The 24,771-nt window shown below is 39.9% G+C and overlaps 1 protein-coding gene across 3 annotated transcripts in view; it reads right to left on the bottom strand.

Annotated features, from left to right (window-relative positions):
- znf143b (zinc finger protein 143b) overlaps positions 1-24,771 on the bottom strand; it is a 40,127-nt gene that overhangs the window by 8,314 nt on the left and 7,042 nt on the right. The window contains exons 1-13 of one of the 3 annotated variants that reach the window (XM_061924776.2): positions 24,019-24,771; positions 23,677-23,792; positions 20,028-20,216; positions 19,859-19,939; positions 19,582-19,778; positions 16,988-17,056; positions 14,519-14,635; positions 14,378-14,453; positions 14,168-14,293; positions 7,796-7,975; positions 4,193-4,420; positions 3,962-4,116; positions 3,770-3,883 (exon numbers count right to left, since the gene is read on the bottom strand). The exon at positions 24,019-24,771 is cut by the window's right edge and continues 779 nt beyond it. In XM_061924776.2, coding sequence (XP_061780760.1) covers positions 3,770-3,883; positions 3,962-4,116; positions 4,193-4,420; positions 7,796-7,975; positions 14,168-14,293; positions 14,378-14,453; positions 14,519-14,635; positions 16,988-17,056; positions 19,582-19,778; positions 19,859-19,939; positions 20,028-20,216; positions 23,677-23,782 — 1,638 coding nt within the window. In that variant the 5' untranslated portion in view covers positions 23,783-23,792; positions 24,019-24,771. Of the gene's footprint in view, positions 1-3,769; positions 3,884-3,961; positions 4,117-4,192; positions 4,421-7,795; positions 7,976-14,167; positions 14,294-14,377; positions 14,454-14,518; positions 14,636-16,987; positions 17,057-19,581; positions 19,779-19,858; positions 19,940-20,027; positions 20,218-23,676; positions 23,793-24,018 lie in introns of all 3 variants that reach the window. The other 2 variants (XM_072911887.1, XM_061924775.2) reach the window with 2 other exon arrangements.

Below are 24,771 nucleotides of genomic sequence, written 5' to 3'. Positions count from 1 at the left end.
TATATATATATATATATATATATATATATATATATAAATTCATACATCACATTACTTTAATTAATTTTCACATAAAAAACCCAAATTTTAAGGTGTGGCGACTTTTATTTTATTTTGTAGTAGTAGTAACGACTTCCTTGTCCATTTACGGAATCCGGTCAACTTCCTTTGTTTTCACTTCATCAAACTGATCAAACTGTGCATGCAAGTGACGTTGGGGCCACATTGGGGCCAGTGCGCGCTAAAACTGGAGTCTGATAAAGATCACATTTTAGGCCATGTATACTTAATAAACACATACTTATCTCTGTGTTAAGGCCTCTTGTCCATAAAGCAGACGCATATTTTCGTCTTTAAAAACGCAGACTTTTGCAAACGCTGGCCAAAGTGTAGAGGTTCAAAACTCTCTGCTTAGCGTATACACGGCACAAACGGAGACTTGTGTCGATGTCACGGTTGTGCGCTGTCATTTCCAAAGCTCAACAACAACGCCTTGCTGGCGGCTTTAAAAAAACACTATAAGAGGACTTACTGTACCGTATGTCTGAATGTTAACATGCTGCTATTTTTACTCAACATTAATAAAAAAAGACATAAAAATGGGTTTTGCGACACTCCCGCCGGCGCTAATGAGGGTCAGCTGTTTTGGATACGATCACTGCGGAACCTCCACCTGATGGGACAACTTTGACAAGCAAGACGTTTTGTTCTGTGTCATAAGATGCAACATTATCTTATGTTTTTAGTAGAGATGTCCGATAATATCGGCCGATAAATGCGTTAAAATGTAATATCGGAAATTATCGGTATTTTTATTATCGGTATCGGGGTTTTTTTTTTCGGTTAAAAAAAAAAAAAATTAAATCAACATAAAAAACACAAGATACACTTACAATTAATGCACCAACCCAAAAAACCTTCCTCCCCCATTTACACTCATTCACACTCATTTACACAAAAGGGTTGTTTCTTTCTGTTATTAATATTCTGGTTCCTACATTATATATCAATATATATCAATACAGTCTGCAAGGGATACAGTCCATAAGCACACATGATTGTGCGTGCTGCTGGTCCACTAATAGTACTAACCTTTAACAGCTAATTTTATTAATTTTCCTTAATTACTAGTTTCTATGTAACTGTTTTTATATTGTTTTACTTTCTTTTTTATTCAAGAAAATGTTTTTAATTTATTTACCGGTATCTTTTTTTCTTTTTTTTTTTAAAGTACCTTATCTTCACCATACCTGGTTGTCCAAATTAGGCATAATAATGTGTTAATTCCACGACTGTATATATCGGTTGATATCGGTATCGGTAATTAAAGATTTGGACAATATCGGGATATCGGCAAAAAGCCATTATCGGACATCCCTAGTTTTTAGTCCTTGTTTAACGACAAATCATGAAGTTAACTTACGTGTCTTGCTTCCATTTTTATAGATGGAGACGGGCGCGACGGTGCACGCGCGTAAAAAGCGTCCAAACAACTAAAAAAATAGATAATGTGGCGTCCTCCTTGTAATGTGTACTGATGTTAAAGACAATATACACTTCATTGCACATGTACTATATCACTATATCCATGACTAAATGCTTTATAATTTCACAAGAGTTTTGCAGCGGCACACACGCGTCCGTGCGCTTTATGTAGGCATTTAAACATGCAAAAGGGTTTCCTTGGCTCGTTAGTGCATGCTGATTTTAGAAATAATGTCCTCTTCACTGCACATGTAATATATCGAGTGTCGGGTTTCAGCAGTACAGGCGTGCATTCGCTCTTTAATAATATGCCCAGGGCTCTGTATACGTGCAGGTTGGTTTTCAAGATAATGTACATGTCATTGTACGTCTAAAGCAGGGGTGTCAATGTCAAGGCCCATGGCACATGGCACACGGACAAAGCTTAACCTATTGTTACTATAACAATCTACAAGGTTAATGTAGGTTGCTTCTCTTTCTCCCCCTTCATTTTTCTGCATTCTTTCGTATCTCAAGTTATCATTACGTATATATATTGTTGCATTTGAACAACTGTATTGTTGATAAAAGAGGTAAATTATTGGTATTGTGCATTATCAATAGCACTATTTCTATTGGTATTTGTATTGCTCCATTTGTAGTGGAATAATGCTCATTGTCATTTCTGTATTATTTTTTATTCTCGCTAACTGCTTATTTGTTATCACTTTTACCATTATATTTGTACATGTCGTATTTGCTGATGTTGCTCTATTGTTGTTGTTGTGTTTGCTGTTGTTGTTTTTGTCTCTCTGTCTAATCCCCCTCTTGTCCCCACAATTTCCCCCTCTGTCTTCTTTTTTCCTCTTTCTATCCCCTCCTGCTCCGGCCCGGCTGCACCAAATGATAATATAAATACATTTAATAAAGTCAAATACAAATAAGGCAACAAGAGAAGTATCCTACACTTCTCTTTTGTAAAGTAAATCTGAACAGCCGATATGGGCATCTACATCTACTATATGATTTGCCTGAGGAGCTGGACAGGACAAAAAATAAATTAATTAATTAAAACAAAAAAAACAAAAAAATGTCAAGGGCCGTGGGCCAGATTCGGCCCGCGAATGAATTATCTATGGCCCCCGGGATGATATTTGATTAGTATTAGAACTGGCCAGCAGGCCACAGTCGCCTGCTGCTGTTTTGCACGCACCAATACTCCATCAGTGTTGGTGCTAGGAATTTATATTTATTTATTTTATTTTTTTAATGGGGTCCCAGGAACCCGCTGAAGTCATAAAAATGGGGTCCCACAGTAAATTTTTGGGGTCCCACTTTTTTGTATGCGTTTTGAAAACAAATTATAAATGTATGCATTATCCTGGAGCCTATCTCAGCTACGGGCTTAAGGCGGGGTACACCCTGGACAAGTTGCCACCTCATCGCAGGGCCAACACAGATAGACAGACAACATTCACACACTAGGGCCAATTTCGTGTTGCCAATCAACCTATCCCCAGGTGCATGTCTTTGGAAGTGGGAGGAAGCCGGAGTACCCGGAGGGAACCCACGCAGTCACGGGGAGAACATGCAAACTCCACACAGAAAGATCCAGAGCGCAGGAGCGAACCCAGAACCTTCGTATTGTGAGGCAGACTCACTAACCCCTCTGCCAAATGATAAATGTATGCAATATCCTGTTATATCTCACATTTTATATTGTGTTTTGGAAAAAGGTTGTCATAAATGTTAATTCATAAAAATACAAAAAATACAAAAGAGAACACATTTTTATGCATATCTAAATGTATTCAGTTACCGGTATAAACATTCATTCACTTTCTTCTTTCCTTCATGGATCTAAACTTTACCGCTGACTGTATTTTTTTCTATATTCTTATTGTAATATCTTTAGAATATGTTTGTTCTATTTTTGGCCAAAGTAAGAGAAGGAAAACACTCTGAAGTTGTCTTTATTTTTTAGTTTTAATGCCATGATTTTAATAGTCCGTGCGGCCCCTGAGCTAAAATGAGTTTGACACCCCCTGGTCTAAAGTGTATCAAAATAAACATAATAGGAGGTGTAATGCCGCCAAGTCAGATATTGCTGCTTGTTTCAGGCTTCTGATTGGACAAAATGTGCATGACAGCAGGTGTATGCGTTTGTGTAGACTGGCAGTTTGGAAACAACGCTTGTGTGGATGGAGATCGTTTTATCCCCAAATATGTGTTTTTGAAACTCTACGTGTTTGTGTGGACATGGACTTACTGGCAGTGTAAATGAAAAATTAAATCAGATTTGTACCTGACCACCTTGCGATGTAAGTTCATGGGTTGGGATGGTTATGGTGGTGCCTTCTTGGGTTACCATGGTGATAGTGCCCCCCATCGCTTGTAAGTCGGCTTCAGAGATACTGACCTGATAAAAAAAGAGACCGCGGGGAGTTGAGCACAAAAAATGCGTGTACACTTCAAATAAATAGATTTAGCTACGTGCCATTTCCTGCTGTTGCGTTCCGACCGCCTCCGTTACCAAGGCGACGTGCTGCTGACCAACCGCGTCTGAGCTCTCCACCGGAACCTGTTCGGAGCCGGCGTCTTCTCCTCCGACCACCACCGCGGAGTAGGTCACGTTAGGGTCGTCGATGGCATCTGAGACCAGCAGGAGACTTTTAGCTATACAACTCATCTTGAGTGCCGGCGCAGCATTTTCTCGGGTTCCACCGACCTGTGGGCGGTTCAAAGTAGGCCTCCTGCTCCTCCTCAATGGGCTCTGTGTCGTTGTGGGCCGTCCGCTTGTGCATGGCCAGCGTGGAGATCTGCTTGTAGGTCTTCCCGCAGTGGTTGCAGTTGTAAGGCTTGCAAGGCGTGTGGACCACATGGTGTTTGTAAAGGCTGGAGTACTCCGTGAAGCGCCTCTCACAGCCCGGCACCGTGCACACGTACGGTTTCTCCCCTGAAGAAGGACGAGAAAACAAGGACAGGTGTAAAGACCGCTCCTTCCTGTAGTCCGGGGGGGCAAACTTTTTGACAGTGGGCTAAAAAAATGTTGCCGGGGGCCGATTGACTGTAAAGTAACAAAATGTATACACACATATAGCCTATATATATTTAGTATGTGTGTACATATTTATACATACATATATAATATATTAATATCATGGATATACAGTAAATAACTAATAAAATTGGATTTTAAGAGTATGTGAAAGTTTGACTCCTATTTTGTTTTTACTTCCGTGGCGACCTTGTTAAAGGGGAACATTATCACCAGACCTATGTAAGCGTCAATATATACCTTGATGTTGCAGAAAAAAAGACCTTTTTTTTTTTTAACCGATTTCCGAACTCTAAATGGGTGAATTTTGGCGAATTAAACGCCTTTCTAATATTCGCTCTCTGAGCGATGACGTCACAATGTGACGTCACATCGGGAAGCAATCCGCCATTTTCTCAAACACCGAGTCAAATCAGCTTTGTTATTTTCCGTTTTTTCGACTGTTTTCCGTACCTTGGAGACATCATGCCTCGTCGGTGTGTTGTCGGAGGGTGTAACAACACGAACAGGGACGGATTCAAGTTGCACCAGTGGCCCAAAGATGCGAAAGTGGCAAGAAATTGGACGTTTGTTCCGCACACTTTACAGACGAAAGCTATGCTACGAGAGAGATGGCAAGAATGTGTGGATATCCTGCGACACTCAAAGCAGATGCATTTCCAACGATAAAGTCAACAAAATCTGCCGCCAGACCCCCATTGAATCTGCCGGAGTGTGTGAGCAATTCAGGGACAAAGGACCTTGGTAGCACGGCAAGCAATGGCGGCAGTTTGTTCCCGCAGACGAGCGAGCTAAACCCCCTGGATGTCTTGGCTCACACCGACCCTTATGCCACCGAAGATGATCAAGAGAAGAATATCGACCCTAGCTTCTAGAGATGCGCGGATAGGCAATTTATCTCATCCGCAACCGCGTCAGAAAGTCGTCATCCATCCGCCATCCACCCGATGTAACGTTTGATCAAAACTGCATCCGCCCGCCATCCGCCCGTTGTTATATATCTAATATTAATTAAAAAAAAAAAAAAAGGGTGAAAACTACGCGAATTGCACCTTGTGCAGACAAAATTTTTCGATCGGACACGGAGGAATTAGCGATGTAAAAGACCACGTTGGGACAAAAAAACACAAGTCTAATGCCGTTGCTAGCGATACAAGTGGAAAACTTTCAACGTTTTTCGTCGCCCAAACAGATTCTTTGGATGTGATAAATGCCGAAGTTTTATTTACGGAGGCAATAATTGAGCATGGACTTCCAATCGCACTGGCTGATCACATGGGACAGTTAATAATGTAATGCAACCTTTAAAAATCATTACGCGGTGATCGCGATCCCAAAAATAAACTTTTCTTGCATGATAATGTCCAGAAAATTTCGCTTTATATTACTATAGAGTCCTTTTAACGAATGAGTTTGATGGTTTATCACAAACCTTAAATGAAATTCCATGGCCACCGTCCTGCTCTCTATATCAACCAGGGTGAGCCCCACCCCTTTCGTGAGCGCACTGTGCGCGGAGTGACCCCTGTTACGCGCCCCCGGCAACAGGGGTGGCAAGCAGGTAAGCTGCGCGGGCGGAGCGCGCGGAGTGACCCATGTTACGAGCTCCCGGCCACGGGGGTGGCGGGCAGGTAAGCTGCTTACCTGCTGCGCGTGACGCCGGCCGCGGCGAAAGCGGACGAGGCGGGGTGTCGGTGCGGTGGGCGCGGTAGTGACCCTGGACGTGCGTCGGGCCCTTCTCGCGGATCGCCTCAGCTACGGCTCCCGGTGGGGCCCTCTCGGGGGAAGGGGCCTCGGTCCCGGACCCCGGCGAGGCGTCCCTTCTCCGCTCCGTAAAAGTGTCCATCTCTTTTCTTTTTTTTTCTTCTGTTGTGGCATATGCTGCAGGTGCCTGCTCGTTTTTCGTATGTGGGTAACAACATTTAACTATGTATATATATTTCCGAATTGGTTTAACTGCCACCCGCAAAAAAAAAAAAAAAAAAAAAAAAAAAAAAAAAAAAAAATCTAATTAATCCGCCCGACCCGACCCGCGAGCGGATAAAATCTTATTTTTTTTAATTTCATCCGCCCGATCCGCGGATAATCCGCGGACTCCGCGGTTGTGTCCGCAAACCGCGCATCTCTACTAGCTTCCCTGGCCTGCTGACATCAACTCCAAAACTGGACAGATCAGCTTTCAGGAAAAGAGCGCGGATGAGGGTATGTCTACAGAATATATTAATTGATGAAAATTGGGCTGTCTGCACTCTCAAAGTGCATGTTGTTGCCAAATGTATTTCATATGCTGTAAACCTAGTTCATAGTTGTTAGTTTCTTTTAATGCCAAACAAACACATACCAATCGTTGGTTAGAAGGCGATCGCCAAATTCGTCCTCGCTTTCTCCCGTGTCGCTGGCTGTCGTGTTGTTTTCGTCGGTTTCGCTTGCATACGGTTCAAACCGATATGGCTCAATAGCTTCAGTTTCTTCTTCAATTTCGTTTTCGCTACCTGCCTCCACACTACAACCATCCGTTTCAATACATGCGTAATCTGTTGAATCGCTTAAGCCGCTGAAATCCGAGTCTGAATCCAAGCTAATGTCGCTATAGCTTGCTGTTCTATGCGCCATGTTTGTTTGTGTTGGCTTCACTATGTGACGTCACAGGAAAATGGACGGGTGTATATAACGATGGTTAAAATCAGGCACTTTGAAGCTTTTTTTGGGGGATATTGCGTGATGGGTAAAATTTTGAAAAAAACTTCGAAAAATAAAATAAGCCACAGGGAACTGATTTTTAATGGTTTTAACCCTTCTGAAATTGTGATAATGTTCCCCTTTAAAGTTTTGTAATCAATCAGAAATATCAATTAGCTAAAATGCGCCAAACATGAATAAGTGTGGAGAGAGTTGTGCATTTTCCCCATCATGCATTGCAGGGGATTTAAATGGGTGTAATTTTGAATTATGTGTTGTGCTTGGACATTTTGTATTATACCCACAAAGTTCGGTGAGCAGGTTGGGTTATGTGACCGTGTGTGTTGACTTTTTGTGTGTTGTTTGGATTGGGTAATGTATAAAAATGCTGTGTTCACTTCAAAGTGTAATTCATTGTCATTAACCTGAATTACTCGGATTGTCCACAAAATGTCAACAAACTTGCAGCAATTATGCAGTCAGATATATTTTTTAATTAATTTAAAGCGTATTTTGGACACACCTGTTGTCGTCCGTAAATGGAACATTCTCAATGGGCCGCTTTGTTGGTGATTAGAGTCTAGAGGAAATTACCTGTGTGGATCCTCATGTGGTTCTTGTAGTTGGTGGCGCTGGCGAAGGAGCGCCCACAGCCGGGCTCAGAGCAGTAGTAGGGCCGCTCTCCCGTGTGTGTGCGGATGTGAACTTTACGGATGTTGGAGGTGGTGAAGGACCTCCCGCAGTCTTCCACCGGACACTTGAACGGCTTCTCTCCTGCAACGGCACGCAGACAAACAATATGTGACGTTAAGGTTTAACTCCCATTTTTAGGTGTGTGTACTTTGAGGGTCCTTTATGCTGTGTCTCAAACCAGTAGTACACTTCAGTAAGTACACATTTGATACTGTAGTGCAGTGGTTCTCAACCTTTTTTCAGTGATGTACCCCCTGTGAACATTTTTTTAATTCAAGTACCCCCTAATCAGAGCAAAGCATTTTTGGTTGAAAAAAAGAGATAAAGAAGTAATATACAGCACTATGTCATCAGTTTCTGATTTATTAAATTGTATAACAGTGCAAAATATTGCCCATTTGTAGTGGTCTTTCTTGAACTATTTGGAAAAAAAGATATAAAAATAACTAAAAACTTGTTGAAAAATAAACAAATGATTCAATTATAAATAAATATTTCTACACATAGAAGTAATCATCAACTTAAAGTGCCCTCTTTGGGGATTGTAATAGAGATCCATCTGGATTCATGAACTTAATTCTAAACATTTCTTAACAAAAAAATAAATCTTTAACATCAACATTTACGGAACATGTCGACAAAAAAATCTAGCTGTCAACATTGAATATTGCATTGTTGCATTTCTTTTCACAGTTCTTTTTAAAAAAAAACTCACGTACCCCTTGGCATACCTTCAAGTACCCACAGGGGTACGCGTACCCCCATTTGAGAACCACTGCTGTAGTGCATTACTGTGCAATTAGACTTAGACAAACTTTAATGATCCACAAGTCACAGTAGCTCCTTTGAATTCCTTCATTTTACTTTATTTTTGGTATTATTTTCAACTTTTCTTGCTTTTTGTTATCACTTAGCTTTTATTTTATATTGCTATTTTTAGTCTATTTTATACCTGCATTGTCCTTTCCATCCTTACACTTTCCATCATTTGTAACTGAGATACTGTGTGGAACAATTTCCCTTGTACAGAAAGTGATCGCAATATTTTTTCTCTTTTTAACACTCATTATCGCCAACATTTGCATCGTCTCAAAAAATAATGGTCTGCTCATTTCCCTTAATTCGATTGTACAATTGTTAAAAACTCAATGCTGTGAAGCCAGGGTGTCCAAAGTGCAACCTGGAGCTAATTTTTTAACGGCTTGCGTAGGGATGTAACGGTAAACGGTATAATGATAAACCGCGGTAAAACTACGGACGGTTAGTAATACCGTTTAAATTTTTAATTACCGAAAAAAGGTCATTTATTAATGCATTTTAGGCAACACTGCTTACTTCCTGGAAACGAAGCACGACGCAGCACTTTGCTCTGGAGATGTTCCTTACCAGTAAACGGAGCAGATTGCTTCGTTTCACTCGTTTCTACTTCTGTGGAGTCTCGGCATGCGTTTAAGAGCACTCTCCTGTTATTAGATGGCGACAGGTGTGGACAATATTGGAGACAGAAGCATTTGTCCCACACTAAAAGTATATCTTGGAGAAAAATAGTTGATGTTGCAGAGCCACTGCTTAAACTCTTAATGGATCTGTCCCGGTACAGCATGTACATGTGCACACATTTAGTACATGTCAATGTACATAACTTAACCTCTAAAGGCCTTAGTGGCCACATGCGTGGACAGCAGCTTTTAGCTCCTATTTCCAAAATTGTGTACCCACTGAATTGGGGTCTTATGCCGACATATAGACACATACTGCTATCTGGTGGTGTCAGAAGAGTATAACATACAATGGAATTTGGAAAAAAAAAGTGTAAAAATAAAAATTAGCATGTTACTACACATGAAGTACACGTTTGATACTTATGGACTAAGTACATAATACAAAAAGATGATTTGTAGTTTTTATTCTAATTAGGGTCCAATAAGCCCAAATAGCAAAGAGAAATAAAAAAAATCATGTAAACAAACAGCTTGGGCCTTAAGAGGTTAAAGAATACCTTTCTCGGTGAAAATGTAAAAATAGAGATAAAGGCATCATGGAGTGTGTAAAAGATGACACGTTGATACTATAAATGAACAAAAACACACATTTTTGTCTGTAAATAAATGGATAACGTTTATCTGTAGCCTTTTTATTAGACATTACAAATTACATGATGACGTCGCGTTCTAACCCCAACACTGTTTTACCTAACATAATGAATACCGTATTTTTCGGATTATAAGTCGCAGTTTTTTTCATAGTTTGGCCGTGGGTGCGACATATACTCCGGAGCGACTTATGTGTGAAATTATTAACACATTACCGTAAAATATCAAATATTATTATTTATCTAATTCACGGAAGAGACAAAGCAAATGTCAGCAATCGTCACACACACGTCAAATAATAAGAATTTGGCGGAGGAGGGTCATGGCAGAAGTGCATTGTGGGTCATGGGATGCTAACTGCTATATGCTACTGCCGTAGCTATTAAAATGGATCATTTTAAAAAAAACTGAGAAGGGCTGAACAAAAATGGCACCGAAAAGGAAATCATATATTGCAGATTACAAGCTGGACGTAGTGAAATATGCAGCAGAAAACGGCGATTGAGCAGCAGAAAGAAAGGACGCTAGCGGCGCATACCAGGAGCGACAACGAGGAAGGAGATTTCGTGGGATTTAGCGATCAGGAGTGACAGATTGTTTGGTAAACGTATAGCATGTTCTATATGTTATAGTTATTTGAATGACTCTTACCATAATATGTTACGTTAACATACCAGGCACGTTCTCAGTTGGTTATTTATGCCTCATATAACGTACACTTATTCAGCCTGTTGTTCACTATTTATTTATTTATTTTAAATTGCCTTTCAAATGTCTATTCTTGGTGTTGGATTTTATCAAATAAATTTCCCCAAAAATGCGACTTATACTCGAGTGCAACGTATGTTTTTTTCCTTCTTTATTATACATTTTCGGCCGGTGCGACGTATACTCCGGAGCGATTTATAATCCGAAAAATACGGTAATCATGATTTCAATATTGATAAAAAATAATTTTAATGATTATTTTGTCCATAATAGTGCAGCCCTATATGTAAGACGAGATCTCATACATGATCACTATTTTTATCTATTTGGACAAATTAGGTGCTTGCTTGCAAAATTTTCACATTTATTTGTTTATGTTTATTTTGTTTCTGCCATATTTGTTTATAATGCTTGTGTTGCTTTCATATGCACATTCAACTTTCTACTTGAGGTACATAATGTATATACATTTTAAAGGTGTCGTGTTTTAAAAAAAATAAAACTTGGTTAAAAGATTTCAGTATAGTTTTTGAAAATTTTGAGCACCGTGACAACTGTGATAAGAAATATTTATACTGTGAAATCCCTTAGTTTGTGATACATTTAAAAAAAATACTACTACAAAAAACATTAAAAGTGGAATAAAAGAGCCAACAGGTGTAATGTTATGAAAAAATGTTGCAATATTGACACTAATATAGGCTATTCAAATTACAAGTGTTTACAAGTGTACAACGAAAAATGTCATGGATTTATTGAAAATAATATGTTGTCCATCTCATTAAGTGAATCATAACTGGTTTAACTACCTATAAGGAGACCTCATAGAAGTATTATTGTAGCAAAATGATTTGCCTGCGTGTGTACCGGTACTAAAGTCTGTATGTCAATCCGAGTGTGTGTAATCACATCCGCGTATGTGTGTTTTAGCTTGTCTATCCCCAATCAGAAAGAACCCACTCCATAGGATGTCTACTTACACGAGACTTTTGCGACACTTGTGCCGTGTATGATTTGAGCGGGCGCATCCAGATTTGTGAGTGTGTAACACAACTTGTGCCCGTGCTTTCAAAAGTGCACACGTGTATACAATCTGCGTGTGCGTATCTATGATCTGCGAGAAGCAGGAACCCTCCATTGGCTGTCTTTTTTTACACGTTACTTTTGCGACACTTCTGCCTTGGAACAGTTGTCAGTGCAGCAATTTGAACGTGTAAGAAGAGTTGTCTGTCTGTAACTCCCCCTCGTCTTTCCTTGTACTCACCACTAGTGGGCGCCTTGCAGTCACTGATCATGTTATTCTGCTTGACATACACTATATTAAGCATTTCTCACATATTCCTTATTTTTGCACTGTCATTTAATGTAGTTATTATTATTTTACAATTTGGTTTACATTGAGTGTTTTCCATGCTAGTGTTGACAGTTCCCTTCTGCCCTGATAGCTGAGGGGATTATGATCAGAGGAATGTTACCATTGAAATAAAAATGTTTACATTTGAAATATTTTTCTCCTGCTCCTTATTTTTGATAGGTCATAAAAGATATCAATGAGTTTTGATATCCCCCGATATAAACACTTATATTATTTGATTACATGCTATAGTATCATTTTATTGCATGATTTTTGTATCTCTTTAATTTAGGTAGCCAGGGACTGCAGATGGAAATGAGCTATTCAGCTATTTAAAGTACCAATGATTGTCACACACACACTAGGTGTGGTGAAATTTGTTCTCTGCATTTGACCCATCCCCTTGTTCACCCCCTGGGAGGTGAGGGGAGCAGTGAGCAGCAGCGGTGGCCGCGCCCGGGAATCATTTTTGGTGATTTAACCCCCAATTCCAACCCTTGATGCTGAGTGCCAAGCAGGGAGGTAATGGCTCCCATTTTTATAGTCTTTGGTATGACTCGGCCGGGGTTTGAACTCAGAACCTACCCATATCAGGGCGGACACTCTAACCACTAGGCCACTGAGTAGCTATAATCTGGTGCAGAACATATCTGTCGTTGAGCTTTAATGTTTCTGTGCATTGTCCCTTCAAATAAAGACTAAACAAACAAACAATATATCGTGATCGTTTTCAAGTATACCTGCACTTGTCACGTTCAAAAAACAAACAAAATGGTGGCTAGTTGAGCAGCAATCGTGTTCCCATGTTTAGTTTTTACTAGAGATGTCCGATAAATGCTTTAGAACCTAATATCGGAAATTATCGGTATTGTTTTTTTTATTATCGGTATTGTTTTTTGTTTTTTTTGTTTGTTTTTGATTAAATCAACATAAAAAACACAAGATACACTTACAATTAGTGCACCAACCCAAAAAACCTCCCTCCCCTCATTCACACAAAAGGGTTGTTTCTTCCTGTTATTAATATTCTGGTTCCTACATTATATATCAATATATATCAATACAGTCTGCAGGGATACAGTCCGTAAGCACACATGATTGTGCATGCTGCTGGTCCACTAATAGTACTAACCTTTAACAGTTAATTTTACTCATTTTCATTAATTACTAGTTTCTATATAACTGTTTTTATATTGTTTTACTTTCTTTTTTATTCAAGAAAATGTTTTTAATTTATTTATCTTTTTTTTTTTTTTTTAAAAGGACCTTATCTTCACCATACCTTGTTGTCCAAATTAGGCATAATAATATGTTAATTCCACGACTGTATATATTGGTATCGGTTTGGTTAATATCGAAATATCGGATATCGGCAAAAAGCCATTATCGGACATCCCTAGTTTTTACTACCGTATTTTTCGGACTATAAGTCGCAGTTTTTTTCATAGTTTGGCCGGGCTCCAGTGCGACTTGTGTTTTTTTCCTTTTTTATTATGCATTTTGGGCAGGTGCGACTTATACTCCGGTGCGACTTATACTCCGAAAAATACGGATAATTGTTTTTTATCTAGTCTGCACTTTGTCTGTGTTATTATTATTGGCTTTTATCTAGTTTGCACTTTGTCTGTAGTATTACTATTATCATTATTATCGACTCCTCTTTGCCTTATTCTTTCTATTTTCCTATTTTAATGATGTTGGATCTGTGTTGTTGTTGTTGGGGACACGTGTTGTAAATTAGCTTTGGCTACAAACACTATGATGCATACATTGGATAACTGTTTCAGATATCTATGTTTCTGTATCCGTCCTTATATCAAATAAAGCTTTAAAAAAAAAACCGTATCGCCCAGCCCAAAATGATGGCGCTGTTACTGTCGCTAAGGATACCGGCTTTTGCTAGGACAAATCTACAGGTACTCCACTTTTGTTTGTCTCTTTCTTACCTCCAGGTGTGCACAAACTACACTTACATCTGCATTTGGAAAAAATAATCCTTCTTAACAATTGATCTGTATTGGTCTTGAGAAGCAGGAAGTTATCGGTACGAAAAAGGTAAAGCGCCAACTGAGACACAGCCGTTGTCACAGTTGTAATTCCGTGCAGGTGCTTTTGTACCTGTGTGTGTGCGTGTGTGCTTCTGAAGGTCTCCGGAGGTTTTAAAAGACTTGCAGCAGTTGAGCTCCTGACATCGGTAGGGCTTCTCTCCAGTGTGGGTGCGCGAGTGACTCTTCAGTCCGTACCCTGAGAACAATTCACATTCCCAGGTTATCAGGGATATGCCAATCAAAATCCTACCATGCGGTGTCAGTGATAGAAATGCCATACCTGTTGCAAACTTCTTGCCACACCCTGGATAGTCGCACATGTACGGTTTGTCTCCGGTGTGCGAACGCTCGTGAACCTGTAACAACACGCGTTATTGCGGTTTGCCTGCGTCAAAGTCGACGTGGACAATAAAAAACGGACCTTGAGATGATGGGCCGTGGTGTACAACTTTCCACAGCCGTCGTAATCGCAGCGGAACGACTTCTCGCCGACATTGGCGACCCTGGCGGTCCTGTTCTCTTGACCCTGTAACACAATCTGACAGGCGAGGAACACCAGTGTGACTCCCACAGGATAACCAGATGGAAGTGGATAGGGCTGCACGATTCATCCACTTTTAATAACCATTTTTGGCTGCCCACTCCAGAAGCGATTGTGTTTGCGCACAGAGCTCCCAATGCAGCCGGTGGCCTCGTTACAGCAACATGTAAGGACATAAAGACACTAGTAATGAACAAAAACACTAAGGTTTGTCTTTAAATATATAGATAACTAGAGATGTCCGATATCGGCCTGCCGATATATGCGTTAAAATGTAATATCGGAAATTATCGGTATCGTTTTTTGTGTTATCGGTATCTTTTTTTTAATTTAAATTAAATCAACATAAAAAACACAAGATACACCAACAATTAGTGCACCAACCCAAAAAACCTCCCTCCCCCATTTACACTCATTCACACAAAAGGGTTGTTTCTTTCTGTTATTAATATTCTGGTTCCTACATTATATATCAATATATATCAATACAGTCTGCAAGGGATACAGTCTGTAGGCACACATGATTGTGCGTGCTGCTGGTCCACTAATAGTACTAACCTTTAACAGTTAATTTTACTAATTACTAGTTTCTATGTAACTGTTTTTATATTGTTTTACTTTCATTTTTATTCAAGAAAATGTTTTTAATTTATCTTATTTTATTAATTTTTTTTTAAAAAGTACCTTATCTTCACCATACCTGGTTGTCCAAATTAGGCATAATAATGTGTTAATTCCACGACTGCATATATCGGTTGATATCGGTATCGGTAATTAAAGAGTTGGACAATATCAGAATATCGGATATCGGCAAAAAGCCATTATCGGACATCCCAATAGAAAACATTTATTATTATTTATTCTTTTTAAAGACTACTGTACTATGAATTGCATGATGATGTCACGTTCCCTATGTTTTATAGCGGTGGGTTTGGGCACTTCACGATTACAATTCTCAGGGTGATGATATGATTTAAATTTACCATGAAGTGATTAACGTGGACCCCGACTTAAACAAGTTGAAAAACTTATTTGAGTGTTACCATTAAGTGGTCAATTGTACGGAATATGTACTGTACTGTGCAACCTACTAATAAAAGTTTCAATCAATCAATCAATCAATTAAGAATCGATTCAACACGATTCTCGTGATATATTATTTGGTATATAAACAATAATAAAACAGGTTACATCAGAGTTGTCCAAACTACACCCATGGGCGAGACGAGTCAGATAAAGAATTTGGACCCTGAGGTGCCTCCAACCTAATTTTAGATATCTGGCAGTATGATTGCTGGAGGTTTGGCGCTAACTTGTGGACAACTTGAGTAATTCAGGTGAATGACCATGAATTTCACATTGAAGCGCCCTTTGCACAGCATTCATATAAATGCCCCAATCTAAACAACCTTTCTCAAACATGGCGCAAATAAACTAACACAAAAAGTCAACACACATAACGCTACCTGCTCAATGAACTTTGTGGATGTTATAATAAAAGTCCAAGCATGACACATGATTCAAAATTACACCCATTGCATGATGGGAAAATGGAAACACTTTAACACTTATCCATGTTAGGCGCATTTTAGCTGCTTGATGACAAAATACTAAGGAGGTCATCACGGAAGCATACAAGGTCGGAGTCGAACTTCCACATACATTAATTATTAATTACCCATACATCCATTTTCTACCACTTGTCTCTCTCTGGGTTGCGATTTTTTTTTTTTAATCGATTAAGAATTGTTACAAATGAGAGTCGCCATTCATTTGAAAATATATTTTTGTTAGGTCGAATATTTAAAATTAAGGATCGATTTAACAACGGAATTAAGAAAAACTGCGATTTGGATGTGAATACAACTGTTTGAGCCCCCTAATCCATCCATCCATTTTCTACCGCTTATTCCCTTTTGGGGTCGCGGGGGGCGCTGGAGCCTATCTCAGCTACAATCGGGCGGAAGGCAGGGTACACCCTGGACAAGTCGCCACCTCATCGCAGGGCCAACACAGATACACAGACAACATTCACAGTCACATTCACACACTAGGGCCAATTTAGTGTTGCCAATCAACTTATCCCCAGGTGCATGTCTTTGGAGGTGGGAGGAAGCCGTAGTACCCGGAGGGAACCCACGCAGTCACGGGGAGAACATGCAAACTCCACACAGAAAGATCCCGAGCACGGGATTGAACCCAAGACTACTCAGGACCTTCGTATTGTGAGGCAGATGCACTAACCCCTCTTCCACCGTGCTGCCCGAGCCCCCTAATGTTTTACTAAATATAACCAACAATCATGAAAAAAAAATCGTGCAGCCCTGGAACTGGAAAAATATGTTCTACCCGCATGTGCAAGCCGTTGTCTGCTTCCACTCTGCCAAAAGGAACCAACGGGTTCTCAATGTTTTCCACCTGTGGAAAAAGGAAACGTCTTGTTTGAGTTGTGATTTGAGTTGAGTGAGTAAACAATAGGGAAGGGTAGCGAATTCGGTACTTTTATAGGCCTCCACTGATTTCCATCGGTACTACCGGGAATTGAAACGGTAAAATCAAACGGTACCATATTTAGATACCGTTGTTGAACATGGCGTCACGTCCAGTTGCAGACTAAACACAGGCTGAAGGAAAAAAATCCCTCGTGCAAAAATCAGCAACAATTGTTTTATTCATTTTGGTTTTACAGGTTACAGTGTTTTATATATTTTGCTCCGGAGTTAAGGTGGCTGATCAATTTCAATGTGTTAATATTTATTGAGTTAATTAATTGAGTTTACTAAAAAAAAAAATCTGTATAAAAAGGTTAAGTCGGGCAAAAAATGTTTTGTGTTTAAAGAACGATTACATTTCACTCTGAAGCTTTTCTGTTACGGACTAAAAACTATGACAGTAAAGTTATTCTTCGTTGTAAGTTGATCTATATTTCTCTCTTTTTTTGTTTTCTTTATTGTTAAGGATACAATATTATGCAGGAGTGTTAATTATAACAAGGCGAATATTTTCTTTTTCCTGGGGGGTGTAACTGGGAAAAAAAGCACTGTTTTAAGTAGGGGTGTGGGAAAAAATCGATTCGAATTCGAATCGCGATTCGCACGTTGTGCGATTCAGAATCGATTCTCTTTTTTTTTTTTTTTTCCGATTTTTTTTAATTAATCAATCTAACAAAACAATACACAGCAATACCATAATGCAATCCAATTCCAAAACCAAACCCGACCCAGCAACACTCAGAACTGCAATAAACAGAGCAATTGAGAGGAGACACAAACACGACACAGAACAAACCAAAAGTAGTGAAACAAAAATGAATATTATCAACAACAGTATCAATATTAGTTACAATTTCAACATAGCAGTGATTAAAAATCCCTCATTGACATTATCATTAGACATTTATAAAAATTAAAAAAAAAAGAACAATAGTGTCACAGTGGCTTACACTTTCATCGCATCTCATAAGCTTGACAACACACTGTGTCCAATATTTTCACAAAGATAAAATAAGTCATATTTTTGGTTCATTTAATAGTTAAAACAAATTAACAATATTGCAATAAGTTGATAAAACATTGTCCTTTACAATTAGAAAAGCTTTTTACAAAAATCTACTACTCTGCTTGCATGTCAGCAGAAAATCCTTTTTGAATCGAGAATCGTGTTGAATTGAATTTTTATTTTTATTTTGAATCGAATCGTGACCCCAAGAATCGATATTGAATCGAATCGTGGGACACCCAAAGATTCACAGCCCTAGTTTTAAGTAATGTTGCAATTTTCAACACCAACAAATCAAGTAGGCTTGGTAGAAAATGCTTTTAAAATGCACTAGCTTGATAATTTACACTGGCTTTGCCATAGACAGGCTACTATTAGCAATAGCGATTTTACATGGCGATTTCAACACCTTCAAATTTGATAAGGGAAAACTACAACTAAGATTAATGATACAATCAAACAGCTGGTGTGTAAGCCCAAAAGTTACAGTACAAACACTTTGTAGGGTGCAACATAGCACATTCAGCTTCCTGGAAAAAGCTACTTCCTAGTGACACAACATACCATGGATGGCCTACGCAGTACTGTTTATGTTTATGTACATGTCTTGGAAGTGCAAACTACTTCCTAGTGACACAACATACCATGGATGGCCTATGCAGTACTGTTTATATTTATGTAAATGTCTTGGAAATGCAAGCTACTTCCTAGTGACACAACACACCATGGATGGCCTATGCAGTACTGTTTATGTTTATGTACATGTCTTGGAAGTGCAAGCTACTTCCTAGTGACACAGCATACCATGGATGGCCTATGCAGTATTGTTTATATTTATGTAAATGTCTTGGAAGTGCAACTGCATTGCAAATGAGACTCGAATGCCATCCATCCATCCATTTTCTACCGCTTAATCCCTTCGGGTCGCGGGGGCGCTGGAGCCTATCTCAGCTACAATCAGGCGGAAGGCGGGGTACACCCTGGACAAGTCGCCACCTCATCACAGGGCCAACACAGATAGACAGACAACATTCACACTCACATTCAAATGGAACCAGAAAAACAAGATACACCAACTGGACAGCACAGTTATCATAATCAGCTCATATTTAAATGTTATGTTAATTTTATCATCAGACGGTGAACATTTATTTACACACACAAAACTACAGAAAATTGCTACTGGTATTGATTCCTAGGTACCGGGAATCAATACCGTAATGGTTTAAATGTAAACGGTACTGATCCCTAATAGACACATTTGTCTACTATATAAGAAATACAAGAGTGTTTCCTCTCAGTTTATGATGATACTGTACAAGCATGTGTGAATTTGTATTGCACTTGCACTCCTACAGTTAGATTTGCCAATTGTTCATAATAGAAAGCAGGGTTCGCCCTGGCATGGAGGTTAAGTTAATTTTATGCGCGTGTTTGTGTTTAACCTTGGTGGTGTACTGCTCCAGCACGCTGATGGTCTCGGGGTCGATGCCGCTGGCCTCGGTCTGCAGGTCAGCGATGGTGCCGTCCGCCTGGATGGCCAGGATGGTGTTGGACTGAGGCATGTGCACCGTGTGCTGGATGTACGCCGTGCTGCCGTCCTCCAGCTGCACCTCCTGCAGGCTCGCCTGGTCGTACGTTTCTGGAAAGAGCAGCGACCGCTTTATTACTTCAAGATGATGCAATGAAGTACAGTTTCATTTTGTAGACCCAGTTCCCTACCTTTGGGTGCGTGGATATAAGCTGTTGTTCCGTCTTCCAGTTGAACTGCTTGTCCATCTTCCAGTTGCAAACTTTCCCCTCCTGCAACGTCCAAACATGTTTAGTTTTTTCCCCTAGCACCTCAGCGTAGAGTTGCAACGACAAAACCGCTTGATGAGGCGCGTTTCACCTGCTTTGGGCATGGACAGGTGCTGGACGTAGGCGGCCGAGCCGTCCTCCAGCTGGATCACCTGGCCGTCCATGATCTGTGCGTCGGAGAAGGCCGGCTTGGGGTCGTGTTGGATGTAGGCGGTGGAGCCATCTGCCAGAGTGACCGCCTGCAGGCTCACCGTGTCCATGGTGTCCATCTGATCGCCATCTAGGGGAGAAGACCAGACGGGTTTTAGTTGAATTTAATAACTTTATTTGATTAGGACAATGCATATTGATCCACATATGCGCAAAGCAGCACAGTAAATATGTCAGAACTCGCTACATTTCATATGTTGTCCTAAGGCAGGCACCATAAAAACAGACACACAGACTTACAATAAATATTGGTAATAAAACAATCAACATAGAATAAACGGCACGTGGACATTGGTACATGGGTACAAGACTGGTTTGTCTTTAACCACTGTTTTGCTAATTACTAGCAATTACACGAAGATATATGCAGCACAACTTTAATAAACTCCTGCTTGTGTAATTCTGTATACATTATTGCAGTGTTTCCCACACATTCATTTATTTGTGGCGGCCCGCCACGAAAGAATTACGTCCGCCACAAATGGATTTTTCGGCTTTTGACTCGCTCGACCGCTCATAAAAGCAATGAGACTCTGTCTGTGAATGTACCTTGTAGCTACAACTCCGGTGCAGTAGGTGGCGGTAGCCTACTATGCATTGTAACTCCGCCAATAGCACTTAATTCACCTGGTGGGCCAGAAGAAGAAGAAGAAGAAGAAGACAAAGACGAAGACGAAGACGAAGACGGACGGGATCAAAATACGAGGGTAATATAGGTTATAGGTAGATAGGTTATAGCTGCATTGCTCGCGGCTCGTCATATATTTAACGTTAATCCGCGATTTCACCGAGCGTTTCACTGACGGTGAGCAGCCTGACGCTGCTTCATTAACACCGCCGCTGTTTGACTCGGGGGCCGGGGCAGACGCACGTAGTAACAGTCACCTGTTTTCATACCGACGGAGCTAACGTGTCCAGGTTATAACCCTGTTGTCAATAAACACACGTGGAGACGGTGCTTCAGATACTACATTAATACTCAAGCTAAAATGTTCACTGTCCACTGCAGCATGGGAATGCAATGAAAAGAATAAAATCTGAGCCAACCAGCTGTTAAAATGTTGTCCAGGTTAATGTTTTGGCCATTAAAGGCCCTTCATTTCAAGATTTCAACTGTGATCGGGCTTTAAACAGGTGGCTGACCTGTTCAGATGGGTGTAACTGCTACTGGTCAAATAATGTGAAATAGCATTTAATTTTACATGTATGCAATGCCATTTAAATGTAATTATAGATAATAATAATAATAAATACTGTGTAGTGTTGTAAATAGTCAACGGGAAGGATTTTAGTAAGATATAAGCCATGAGCACTACACAGCCAGAAAAAAACCTAGGCAGGACAAGTAAAAATATTGGGGCAAGTAGATTTGAGAAGTCGGGCAAGTAGAAAAATTAGGGCGGAGGGAACAGGTGAGACTCAGCAAACATTGAAAAATAAAGCAGGGTCAGATCAGAAATGCACTTTTCTCATGAAAAGGGTCCTAATTTATATTCTCATGTGCCTTATAGAGAGGACCCCGACAAAACATACACCTCTGCCTCTGTTTCACTTTATGTTGCTGGTAAATAATATGGTTGTAGTAGTAGGCTAAAGTTAAATTATTTAGTATGCACTAATTAAAGGGGCAGAGCTTTAAGATACATTTTAGCTTTTATAAGATATATTTTTTGTAAGAACCACAATTAATAAATATATTTCAGTAAATAACTAATTGTTCAAATCTGTATATAAATATGTACATAAAGTGTTGTAATTATATTCCAACTCCGCGTTCTTCTTGGTCATCGCCGCTGCCGCCGCCGCCCCCCAACCACACCACCACAAATAGATACCTGCCCTGAGGGAAACACTGTATTGTATGGCTTCCCTAAAATAACAGTGACTGTTTTAGATTGCAATATTATAACACTTACTATGGAAGCCTAGCTTGTGTGCTATTGTGTGCTTAGCGGTTGTGTAGCTGATAACTCCTAGTAGTCTATAAGCCTACCACGTTTACATTTTGTATATAACTTGACTAAAATAGAAGAAAAGACCAACCGTGTGTGCTCTTTGGGGGACATGCAGATGCTAAGTGGCTGTCCAGCTTTGCACAGGTAAACACTATTCTTCGTTAGAAGAAACAGGAAGTTGCGATGCAAGGTTGGTAACCAAGCAACGCAGGAAGTGATCACTGATCGGTGGGAGTCACACACCAATGACCAATCAGGTAACAGTACCAACTATCAAATAGGGCTGGGTAATTACATGATCGTGATTAATTTGAGTTTGATCACGGTGATCAGCTGTTAGCATATATTATTACCTCGATCAAACACGGCGGAAAAGTCTGTTAGATAAAATCTTGACCATTATCCTGTGTGTGTCTGTGAATATGTGTGTGGGTGAATGTGTTTGTGTATGACCATCCCTGTCCATCGTTGCAAAAGACAAGCCCGCCGCGACATAATCAATGTCCAATCAGCGTTGTGCCTCGCCCCCATATGCTGCCCAGAAGAATAAAATGAAGAAATGTGGCTAACACTTGCACAGAAGGTTGAAACACAACATTGAAAAGAAGCAGTGACAGACTTTAGTCTCATTGACTGCTGCAGCTCACCATTAATCCTGCCCTGAATGCGGACTCGCAGGCACACACAGAATGTATTTGTGACTGAACTATTGTATTGGTCTCAACTCGGAGAATAAACATATCTCCTGATTTAATCGGGAAAAATATGTATATCTAAACATTGTTTTGTTTTATGTGTTTGCTCTGATTCAACTCTTTGGTTGTAACATGTACTAAAAAACTATGCAGACACTTTTTGTTCAAATCATTTTGTGGATACAAACATTTTGTTGCTGAAATAATCATTAAACATGTTTTATGTGTTAGTACACAATATTTTACACTACCTCAAATTCAAACTGCACTTTGATGTATTTTCTTTCAATATTTGCCAAAGCATTGGTGAGCGTTATTTAAAAAGAATAAAAATAATCATTTACCATTTGAAAGTGTTGTTTAGTAAATGTTTAACTGAAACAAGAGGTATTGTAGTATTCACTACACCAATTATACTTTGTTTACTGCATGTTTGGGATGACAAGCAAAATAACAATGTACCGTATTTTTCGGACTATAAGTCGCAGTTTTTTTCATAGTTTGGCCGGGCTCCAGTGCGATTTATATATGTTTTTTCCTTCTTTATTATGCATTTTCAGCAGGTGCGACTTATACTCCGGTGCGACTTATACTCCGAAAAATACAGTACGCACCGAAAAAGAAGCAAAACGCACCGAAAAAGAAGCAAAACCGTGGCTCTAAAACCATGACCGTTTGTGTTTTACCTTCCACGATTCAGCCAACAAGTAAGAGGTCTTAGTTATTTAGCACAATCAGCCTTTATGGCCGGTGCTCTCGACCCAGCGCCATTGTTCTACGAGTGACACCACTGGTACAGCACTGAGCGTGTGTGCGGGAGACAAAAGGTGACTGAGTGAACACGTGTCCACGCTGCAAACGTCGAATCCGGGAAGCTCACCCGCCACCGCCACCGCCTCGGTCAGACAGAGCGTGACCGGCTGCCCGTCGGCGTCGTGAAACTCCGTCATTCCCTGCGAGTCCCGGTTGATCTGGGCCAACAGCATGCTTCAGCTGCTGCAAGCACACACACAAACACACAAATGAAGCGCGTACATATTCCGCTACTGTCGTCGGCATGCTCGGGGCCTTCTTATGAACCTTTACCCACTTGAAGACGCAAAGTGGTTTGTGTCGCATGAAAGACAAAAAGGTTGCCCGGGAAACTTGACAAACATCAGTTTGGTTTCTGGGTAGACTTTCTAATAAACTTCTTGTTTTTATTTTTAATGTTGTATCATACCTGACTCTTATTTTAGAAGGTGGTCATAGCAACAGGGCCATAACCATTCATGGTGATGAACAGGAGTCCACAAAGTTGTATCCAGCGTCTGTCTCTGGATGTTAGGGAGGGCTTAACGACACAGCCTACGTTTCAACAGCTTGTCGTTGTTGTGTTTTGATGATAGAGATTGCTGACCCGTTACCCCCTTGTTATGTTTGTTTGTTTAGGATAGGATAGACTTTTATTTATCCCACAATGGGGAAATTAAATGGTTGCAGTGCAGGTTTTTACATACAGTAGCAGAAGTAAAGCTTAATGAAAAACAAAAAAAAGTAATAAATACTACATATGGCTTACAAATATGTATAGATACTAACATTGGTATTGCACATCATGAAAAAAAATATCACAGTAATCACACAGTATAGATAAGAGAAAGAGACACACGTTATAGTGTCTTCAACGTGTGCATTATTTTACTAAATTAAGAACTCCACCCAATTATTCATGTTTACATTGTTTCTAAACGCTGCTTCACTATTTGAACTTTTTAATTTACGAACCATGTTCAAGAAACAATTTAGTACGTTGCAGCATTTTCCCATTGCAGTTTTGTTTTGATTACATTCTTTACATATTCCGTTTTGTGTCACTGTTTTTGGACACTGTGCATTTGCCCCTCTCTATTACTGAACTTGAAAACATTCAAGAAAGAAGCATCGGTGTTGACATTACTTGGTAATCCCGAGTAAGTAGTGTTGAATCAAAAAC

This window comes from Nerophis lumbriciformis, linkage group LG29 (genome assembly GCF_033978685.3).
Source record: "Nerophis lumbriciformis linkage group LG29, RoL_Nlum_v2.1, whole genome shotgun sequence".
Classification (NCBI taxonomy): Eukaryota; Metazoa; Chordata; class Actinopteri; order Syngnathiformes; family Syngnathidae; genus Nerophis; species Nerophis lumbriciformis.
Note: the sequence above shows the minus strand (reverse complement) of the source record. Positions and strands in the feature narration are given on the sequence as shown.